General features: G+C 34.9%; 1 protein-coding gene across 1 annotated transcript; it reads left to right on the forward strand.

Moving 5' to 3' along the window:
• The first annotated feature begins 1220 nt into the window (after window positions 1-1220).
• On the forward strand, window positions 1221-7601 carry bfb (complement component bfb). Its single transcript, XM_056446341.1, has 11 exons — window positions 1221-1299; window positions 1372-1575; window positions 1685-1870; window positions 2290-2463; window positions 2581-2673; window positions 2773-2900; window positions 3309-3459; window positions 4991-5122; window positions 5323-5415; window positions 5568-5705; window positions 7367-7601. The coding sequence occupies exons 1-11, from the start codon at window positions 1230-1232 to the stop codon at window positions 7372-7374; spliced, it is 1377 nt and encodes a 458-aa protein (XP_056302316.1). The 5' UTR covers window positions 1221-1229; the 3' UTR covers window positions 7375-7601.
• Window positions 7602-10707: the final 3106 nt, after the last annotated feature.

Here is a 10707-nt window from a genome sequence, read left to right on the forward strand (position 1 = left end):
TTTATACTGTAATCAGTCGCTGAACAGGTTTTATATTGTTGCTACCTGATCTCGGGTTTGTAGAAGATTTAGTGAGACATCTGTAAAATGAAAATGAATTATAGTTAATAATAGTTATCAATAGTCTCTTGTTTGCCTATTGAAACAAACCTTAAGTCTTGAACATTTATAAATATAGGCATATTATACAGACACTGAATATTTAATAATATTAGATGATGAGTAAATTCCATTTACACTGTAGGCTATACTTTTAATGTAATGTTCGCAATATGTTTGAAATAGTCAATTTTAATGCATGTTGGTTGCATTTACATGGTTTTGACCACCAGGTTTCCTATAGATTGTCCTGTTTCGAATGCTTGGTTCAGTTGTTTCGAAGCTTTGAAAAGCTCAGTATCTCCCATCATTATCAGGTATATGGCAAGCCTCTAAAACATAGGTCTCAAACTCAATTCCTAGAGGGCCACGGCTCTGCACAGTTTTGTTCCAACTTTAATCCAACAGAGCTGATCCAACTAATCAAGGCCATCAAGACTACTATGGGACTATTAAGCAGGTGTGAGTTGGAGGTGGTTGAAGTTAAACTGTGCAGAGCCGCGGCCCTCCAGGAATTAAGTTTAAGACCATTGCTCTTGATGCATCTGTCGAAATGAAATCCAAAGCAAACCTAGGATGTCATTGTCTTCCCATAACACAGATATTTCATTATATCATTCCTCAAACAGTCCAGCAAACAAACTGTATTCAGACACTAGTCTGAATTCTGACTGGTTCAGTGTGTTTAGCTGAACAAACCAACTGGTCCAAGACCCCCTAAACAGAACTATGATTCGTCGAAATCTCTTTTTTCTGAACATTCTTTTACACTTTATGGAATGCACTGTATATGAACAAATAAATATAATATCGAGAATTGTTTTGTTTTAAATCATGATTTGACATAAACATTTTCTTGTTTCTTTGACATCAATTTTTATCTTTAAAATTATACTTTCCATAAACATTTGCTTAAATCTTGGCAAATCTTCAACAGCAACTCCATTTGTGCCAAACAAAATATAAATAAATAACACTGCATTAATGACACAAAATTTCTCTGAATTCTCCTTATTTGATTTGAGGTTAAACATTGACCACTGAATGTAAATAAAATCCTCTTTCTGACGCCACTATAAAAATGACCCCCTGATTGTTTGCTTCTGTGTTTTTGTGCCTCATCTGAAGTCATGATCAGCATGGAGTGTGGGCAGTGGTTGAAGTGGTTAATACTTGCACTGATATGTCCTCTCACTACAGGTAGGTTTTATGTGCTTAATCAAGATAAATGTATTCTGTAGACCTCCTCCAATTCCAATAATCTGTTCATAGCTGCTCCATCCGGAGATGGTTCATGTCCCGAAGAGAATCTAAGCATTGCAGGAGGGAGTTTTGCTCTTTCTAATGGCTATTCAGATGGGAGTTATCTGACATACATTTGTCCAGATGAACATTACCCATCTATTCCATCACGTCGTTGTCAATTTGGACTTTGGACCCCAAAGACCAGCAGCAGAAAAACAGCTGAGTGCAAAAGTAAGAAATAGGACATCACTTTGTATCTTTATATCATGAATAAATGCTTGATCTATTTAATAGCTTTATTAAACTCTTCTACAATGTTTGTTCATGTTTTTTATCTTAGAAATCACATGTCCTAATCCTCGTGTTTTTGAGAATGGAGAAGTGGTTCCATATCAAGAGAGGTACTATATAAATGAGGTTACCACTTACTTGTGTAATTCTGTTTATAAATTTAGAGGCTCGAAAGTCTGGGTTTGCCAGCCTAATGGCAAGTGGAATGGAAGCACGCCAATTTGTGGACGTGACTGTGAGTACCATCACCATTTAATGTCAGTGTGTAAAGACATCCCATCGAGCTGTGTTTAAAAAAGCTGTGTTTTTGTATTTTAAAAAGTCTAAAAGATGTCTAATACCTCTAAACATAGATATCTTGACTAAACAAGGCTAAATTTGGGCTGTCAGACTATAAAATTGAATAGTTTTCGAGCAATAGTCAGATAATGCTATCAAATAAATGACTACATGTAGATTTTAACAGTTAAACCAAATTTAGTCTTGTTTTAACCAAGACATCTATGTTTCAACATCTATAGACGTCTTATAGACACCTTTTAAACACAAAATTATGTGCAACATTATTTAGTTATTTAATAAGTTACATCTGTCAATGCAAATGTTGATCCAAAAATCTTTACTTCCACTTGTGTATTTGTTTCTGTCTCACAGCTGATCACTGTCCTGATCCTGGCGTTCCCCCTGGTAGCAGTCGAACAGGCAATGTGTTTAACGTTGATGATGAAGTCACGTACCACTGTGACAGTCCATTGACCCTGATTGGTTCCAAATTGCGAAAGTGTCAGGATGGTGGCCAGTGGACAGGAACAGAGCCACAGTGCTACGGTGAGTAACTGCTACATTGAAGTTATCAAATCATGTGCTTTAATGGACTTGTGTTCTGAGAAAAAGAAGATATTGAGCTTATAACACCTTTTATGTTGTGGTCTAATTACTGTACAGCTGATTTCACATACGACACTGTAGCAGAAGTTGCTGAAGCTTTCGGCAATTCTTTAAAGACAATGCTAACCATTCAACAAGAGTCTGAAGATGGTACATTTATTCACAGATACATTGTTATTAATAACTTTAATGCTAATAATGCTATGTCAGCACAGTCAAACATGAACACTGTCCTCCTTCTTTCTTCAGATCAGCATGGGAGGAAAATATGTTTGAATAAGGGTCGAAAACTTGATATCTACATTGCTGTGGATGTGTCCGACAGCATAAATGATTTTAAAAAAGCAAAACAAATTATTAAAACGCTCCTAGAAAAGGTAAGTTATCAAATAATTTGAGTGAACACGACTCAAGTAGTTCTTCTGTTACTTTTTTAGCACACTTATTAAGTTACACTTTGAAGATTTCAATTCATTTAAAATTGAATGACACGGTTTAACAAAAAAAGTTCATACTTAGTGATTTACATGTGCTTATCTGTTTATACAATATATTGTCCACAGCATTGTCAAAGCATTAGCAAGCAAGCATTAGTCTCCCACAATCCACTGCATACTTGTATTATATTCTATAACAGCCACTGTTCACAGTCCAGTCAACTTGCAGAGTATAAAATCATGTCCTAATCTAAATTTTGCCAATTTTCAGTGACAAGGACACTGAATGTGTTCATACTTTTGGACATAATTTTTCCAACTGTAAATGTTATAACTCTTTTTCCAAAGATCAGTTATTATGAGGTTTCTCCAAGCTTTGAGATCCTGATGTTTGCTACAGATGTTTATCGCATCGTTAAGATGAGGGACTTCAAAACCATGCAAGTTGCAAGAAGACTATCTAAAGTTTTTGAGGATTTGGACAATTTTGATAATGACAGTAAGTATTCTGTTTGCATGCCTTGAGTCTTGTCTTGAGTCTTATTGCGTACAGTGATCCACTGCCACCTAAACACTACTGCTCAGTGTGCACCGAATAACAAACAAAACAGAAATATGGCATAATATGCAAATCACATATTTATCATACAAGTTAATGGTTTGGACTTCACGTCATTTTTTAGGTATATATATATATATATGTGTGTGTATGTGTATGTGTATGTATGTATGTGTATGTATATATATGTATGTACTGTATATAGTTAATCATTTAGAAAAGTGTCAGAAGGTGGATTTTTCCGATGAATCATCTGTTGAACTGCATCCCAATTATCACAAATACTATAGAACTCCCATTAGAACACGCATGGACCCTTCTCACAGATATGAGTCAAGTTTGGTAAAGGAAAAATCATGGTTTGGGGTTACATTGAGTATAGGGGTGTGAGAGAGATCTGCAGAGTGGATGGCAACATCAACAGCCTGAGGTAACAAGACATTTGTGCTGCCCATTACACTACAAACCTCAAAGGAGGGCACATTTTTCAGCAGGATAGTACTCCTTCTCAAACAGTACTTTAGCCTCCACATTTCCTGAAAGCAAAGAAGGTCAAGGTGCTCCAGGATTGGCCAGTCCAGTCACCAGGCATGAACATTATTGAGCATGTCTAGGGTAAGATGGAGGAGGAGTCATTGAAGATGAATCAATAAATATTTGATGAACTCTGGGAGTCCTGCAAGAACGCTTTCTTTGCCATTCCAGATGACTTTATTAATAAGTTATTTGAGTCATTGAAGAGATGTATAGATGCAGTCCTCTAAGCTCATGGGAGTCATACACAATATTAATTCTTTTTTCCACTGCGCCATGACTTTATATTCTATATTGTGCATTATCTCTGTTAGGTGACAAGACTTTTGTCTAAGCAAAGTCAGACCTTACTGTCCTAATTGAATAATGTAAAATCAAGGCATGATCATATTTTATTATGATAAAATAAGCGTAACCTAGAGGCATTTGCCTTTCATATTAGCCACTTCTGATACCAAATGATCATCTAGAAGTCAAGCTATTATTTGTTGTTGCTAAAACTTGAATAGGTGGCAAGACTTTTGTCAGGTAGTGTTTTGTTATTGTTACTGGAAAATAGTTCACACCTGAGGAGTGTTTACTATTTTCTAATGATTCAACCACTCATTGTCAATTATTAATTACATTTGATTCTGATGGCAAATTATGACAGCTTGATGCACACCAAAGGTATGTCTTGAAATAAAACATATGAACATTGTCAGGTGTGGTATTGTATTATAAGTGACTCTGGAACATTGAAATACTAGAAAGTAATGCACACGCAAAGTGTAAACACCCACTTTGGTATGCAATATTTTCTAATAATTCAATGGCTCATTGTTAATTATTTCTTACATAAATGTTGTAGTTTCAGTTTATTTACTCACTTTTAAAAAAATCCTCTATTTATTTAATTCTAACTTTGAAAATTTTGTTTATTTCTTTTTTCCATCAGAAAAATTGGATCAAAAAAGCACAAATATCGCCAAACTTTATCTGACCATTTTAGAGAGCATGTCAGTTGAGCAAATCATGAATAAAGAAGACTTTCTTCAGACCAAACATGTTGTCATCGTGTTTACTGATGGTAATGACTTTGTACTTGAATATAATCAACACCAATGAGACCTTTCCTTTTCTGCTGTATATACTGTGTAAAAATTCCATGCCATTAATTAAAGCACTTGATCAGAAAGACTAATTGAATACAAAATATCCAGTGTTTTAAAAACATTACATTTTGGAACCGAGATAACTGATCTGTTATGACTTCTTTTTACTTCACAGGCCAAGCTAACAAGGGAGGGAATCCCAGACCTCTAGCGGAACAAATAAGACATCTCGTTATTAAAAATGATCCAAGTCGAGAGAATAATCTTGGTGAGCTGTGAATGTTATTATTTATAAATGTATTTCAGATCAAATTGTTTGAACTACACTTACCTGTAAGTGTATTTTATTCACAAGCATTATCAAAAATAATGTCTACATAATATATTCCATAAAGATAACAATGTGTCCTGTCTTGTCAGATCTTTATGTATTTGGAGTTGGGACAGATGTAAATACAGAAGACCTGAATGGCTTAGTGTCAGAGAAGGAGAATGAAAGACATTTCTTTAAACTTCGAGACTTGAACGAGGTGCAGAAGACGTTTGACAGCATGCTTGGTAATAAATTCATAATTTAACCAGATTTCTGTAAATATTTAATCCTCTTAATGGTGTATTTACATATAGCAAATATTATATTTACCTGAAATTGTGCCATTGAAATATTTTACTCAATCAAATGTATCAATGATAGAAAACAAAGTCCCATACATCAGAATCAGAATCAGAATCAGAAAGAGCTTTATTGCCAGGTATGTTCACACATACGAGGAATTTGTTTTCGTGACAAAGCTTCTACAGTCCAATAGGATTACAGAGACAGGACAAAAAACAGATAATAAATATATTTAAAAAAAAAATAGAAGTAGTGAGTGCAAATATACAGATTGACAAGTGTATGTACATGTTTATTACTATAAACAACGTTATATGTGCAGCTGTTATGTGCAAATTGGCATGTAAAGTGTGTTGTTAAATAAGTGTATATGTCTATAAAAGTGTATGGCAAGTAGTGATGTTGGTTTCACAATTATTATCATCAAGTGTTCATGAGATGGATTGCCTGAGGGAAGAAACTGTTTCTGTGTCGGGCTGTTCTGGTGCGCAGTGCTCTGTAGCGTCGACCAGAAGGTAAAAGTTCAAAGAGGCAGTGTGCTGGGTGTGAGGGGTCCAGAGTGATTTTGGCAGCCCTTCTGCTCGCTCTGGATAAGTACAGTTCTTGGGGAGTAGGAAGGGTTGTACCAGTGATTCACTCAGCAGTCCGAACTATTCGACGTAGTCTTTGGAGGTCATATTTAGTAGCTGTGCTAAACCAGACAGTTATTAATGTGCAGATGACTGATTCAATGATGAAGGTGTAGAACTGTTTCAGCAGCTCCTTTGGGAGGTTAAACTTCCTCAGCTGACGAAGAAAGTACAGCCTCTGTTGAGCTTTTTTGACAATGGAGTCAATGTGAGTGTCCCACTTCAGGTCCTGAGAGATGGTGGTGCCCAGGAACCTAAATGACTCCACTGCTGCCACATATTATACATATTATAGCCTTTAGTGCTGATTTTTTGTTTTACAAACGCCCAGCGAATCCCATGTTGTAGGGTAAATATTGTGAATAATTGCAACAGAGAAATACTGGGAGATCTCTGTTCATTTAAGGCATTTCATGCTGTTCAGCCTTATAATCCTAAAATGTGAGCAAAATCTGTTTAGTCATCATTTAGACATTACAATACTCTTCTGTGTTTCCTAACCCTGTTCTTGGAGGCACACCAACAGTACACATTTACAACCTCTTCCTAATCAAACACACCTAAACACCTCATCAGAACAAAAAAGTAGACTCCAAAACCTGAAGTCAATGGGTCAGATAAGGGAGACATCCAAAATATGTACTGTTGGTGTGCCTCCAGGAACAGTGGGAAACACTGCTCTACATTATGCAAGAGAATTACTAGTCCTGAAGTGACTATTGTAAGCTGTTTCTTCTGTGCTGATGGTCAGCTGCAGATGTAAAGAAATCGCAGAAGAAAATGGTTTCTTAAACAAAAGGGTTTTGAGACTTTTCGTGCTTGATTTTTCTTTGATATTGTAGCACTGTGATATGGGTGTATATTGGCACTGCCATATTGCAGTGCTACTTATATATATAACAATATTGCTCATATACAATATATGTCCTCATGACAATTTCTCACACGTTTCTTTCGTCCTTGATTTGTTTCAGATGTATGACCAGTGAGTGGTGTGACCTTAAGGAGGCCAGGCATGAGTACTGGAACGTTTTGTTCATCTTCTGTTCCTATTTTTGAACATCAGTTGACTTTAAGGTCACATTGTAAGCTATGTTGTATTTAGAATTCTAGAACAAAAAGTGTTCACATATTACAAAATGTGTTTAAAATGAAAAATATTTTTCTGTTTTGACTCAAATTTTTAAAACTTATTATACATTCCTATGGGTGATTTTTAAATAACAATAACAACTTGTTAATTTCACAACTCTGATTGTTTTTTCTATAGTCTATAGCCTGAAATTCTGAGAAACTAACTACTTTTTTCACAATACTGCAAAGATTTTAATTTATATATTTAAGATCATGAAAGTCCACATCATATGTATCAGGTGTGAGTTGTAAAGGATTATGGGATGTGTAGTCCAGGTGGCCAGTGAAGTGAATAGAGTGCACTCTTGTGGGTGGGTCACTCCAATAGAATCCTGACAATAGGAGACCTACCTGAAAAGGTTATTATAGGTTATTATAATTTAGCAATTTTTAAAATACTTATACTTTAAAAATTATCTGCAATTTTATGTTTAGTTTTAGTTGTGGAATTCTGCATGTGTTATTATTATTATTTATTATTTTATTATTCTATTTAGTTTTTATATATTGAGTTTCATTCATTCATTTTCCTTCAGCTTAGTCCCCTTATTCATCAGGAGTCGCCACAGTGGAAGGAACCGCATACCCATCACATGTTTTTCACAGCGGATGCCCTTCCAGCTGCAACCGAGTACTGGGACACATCCATTCACACTCATACACTGTGGCCAATTTAGCTTATTCAATTTACTTATAGCACATGTCTTCGGACTGTGGGGAAAACCAAAGCACGCAGAGGAAATGTGGGATGAAAATGCAAACTCCACACAGAAATGCCAACTGACCAAGCCGGGGCTTGAACCAGTGATCTTCCTGCTGTGAGGAGACAGTGCTAACCACTGAGCCTCCGTGTCACCCTATTCACCTTATGCGAGACTTCAGGTCTCATTCACTTCCATTCATTTTTAAATGTTAAAAACAGCTCGTTTTGCTGCTTGGTGTTGCAAACTGATATTTTCTTATTATATTATCCTACTTTGTCTGTACAGTATATTCATGCAAACACTTGTTTGTAGAGTAAGTAGTTTGACCGTTTTCTGCTGTTTATTATTCCTAGTCATTTCCCCCATAGGCAGCTGAATCGGAAGTTCTAAAACAATCGCAAAACGTGCGCGCTACCGAATAAAGAATAAGGTCAATATTGGGTTTCAGTTTAAGTCATTCTACTTGGACAGCGTTATCACGACAGGTCCAGTGTTGACCAAAGTAAAGATTTGTAATAAAAGACTAGTTTAGTGATAAAAGTAAAATAATAATTTTAACAGAAGCTAAACCCAAAACCACACAAATGCAACTTAAAACAAATAAAAGTAAAAATCATGAGAAAATATGCATCTCGTATTCCATGTTGTTTGCACCAAGTCAAATGAATAATTTGTTAATTTAACAACTGTGTTAAATAAGAACCTAGGATTGTTATCGTTGTTTTCTTTTAGTTTATGGAGGTGCTCAGCCCTAGCAAATGTTGTGGGTGCACTGAGAAATTGAGAAAGATCAGGTAAGTTACTTGAATTAACAGGAAGTAAATTTTTCTTAAGTGGACGAAATGATGGTTCTACCAGGTCGGTAACTCAGCGCAGCTCGGCTAATCTCACCATATACAATAAGAGGTAGTGATCTGTGACATCATCAATTTGAATATTAAGATCAGTATCTAATATAGATCTAATATATGTTTACCAGATACTAGTTTATCTGACCAGAAATGACACATTCGGAAATGTGAGAAGCAGGAGACACAAAAATAGAAATCTGTTCAAAAATAAGCTGAAAATTTCTTATGAAAACATATACGTCATTTAGGGTTTTTTCCTTTCCTTCTATTATTATATTTAACTGTAACAGTCGCTGGTGATATGTTTACAGGAAAGAACATTTACAGGAAATGAATACTTTTTGAAAATGAATTCAAATGAATTTCAAAGGAAATGAAACCTTTGATCACATCGCCTTTTTAAGAGAACATGTGTTGATATAATGATGTATTTACTGTAGCATTCTAATAAATATCTGTTATTAACTATAATTATCTGTAGCTTGTGATTCACTGTTGTTTTTTATTAAACTGTCAAACTGCATAAAGAGCCAGATGTAAGACTTCTCTGCGTACATTGATCCTGGTCAGCTGTGCTTTCTAAAGGGAAAGTTGTATGAAGATACAACACAGTTTTATCATTTTTAATCTATGTATTTTTACATTTATGCATTTTTGTTTGTTAGAATTTTTTACAGTTTATAATTTTCTCTTGCGTATGCCATTTTCAGCATCTGCCATATGTTCACTTTTGAAAAAGCATCTATGCAAAGTTTTATAAATGAGACCCCGGGTCCTGACAAGCTGCAGAGCAGAGCTCATTAATATGCATGACTATTCCAAATATGGTCAAAATGATGCTTGTCATTCAAGGGATATTTTCTTGGGTAATAAATTAGCATACGATTTCTGGAGCTTTTTGGCTAATAGGCCACATTCATATGTTGATATGGGAGAACAATTTAACTTATTAAATCAATGCAGTAAATAGCACCTTTAAAGGTCCTTTTTCAACAGATTTCTAAGCATAATAGTTTTAATAAATTAATACATTTTATCTTTGCCATGATGACAGTAAATAATTGTTTACTAGATATTTTTCAAGACACTTCTATACAGCTTAAAGTGACATTTAAAGGCTTAACTAGTTTAATTAGGTTAACTAGGCAGGTTAGGGTAATTAGGCAAGTTATTGTATAGCGATGGTTTGTTTTGCAGACTATTGAAAAAAAAATAGCCTAAAGAGGCTAATAATTTTGACCTTAAAATTTTTAAAAAAAATTACAAACTGCTTTTATTCTAGCCAAAATAAAACAAATAAGACTTTCCCTAGAAGAAAAAAAATATTATTAGACATACTGTGAAAAATGTCCTTGCTCTGTTAAACATCATTTGGAAAATATTAAAAAAATTCAAAGGGGGGCTCTATAAACATCCAAAGCTTGCAGTTTGTCATTTAAATGCCACCTAAATGGATCACCAATTCAGTTTCTCATCAAATATTCTGTCTAAAAAAAATTATCAGTAGTATCTGACATGTCCCGCCCCCTTCAAGATGCTTCTCATTGCTTCTCAGTGATTGGCAGGGCTGTGATAAAAACTAAACATTATTGGCTGTTTTATTAAAAAGGAAGGAGCTTTATGTCC

This window comes from Danio aesculapii, chromosome 21 (genome assembly GCF_903798145.1).
Source record: "Danio aesculapii chromosome 21, fDanAes4.1, whole genome shotgun sequence".
Taxonomy (NCBI): Eukaryota; Metazoa; Chordata; class Actinopteri; order Cypriniformes; family Danionidae; genus Danio; species Danio aesculapii.

Excerpts from the sequence above, each read along its gene's own strand:
- bfb (XM_056446341.1), top strand. The coding sequence starts at position 1,230 with ATGATCAGCATGGAGTGTGGGCAGTGGTTGAAGTGGTTAATACTTGCA. Across the intron at positions 1,300-1,371 it reads GATATGTCCTCTCACTACAG|CTGCTCCATCCGGAGATGGT; the intron begins GTAGGTTTTATG and ends ATCTGTTCATAG. Across the intron at positions 5,123-5,322 it reads TGTCATCGTGTTTACTGATG|GCCAAGCTAACAAGGGAGGG; the intron begins GTAATGACTTTG and ends TTTACTTCACAG.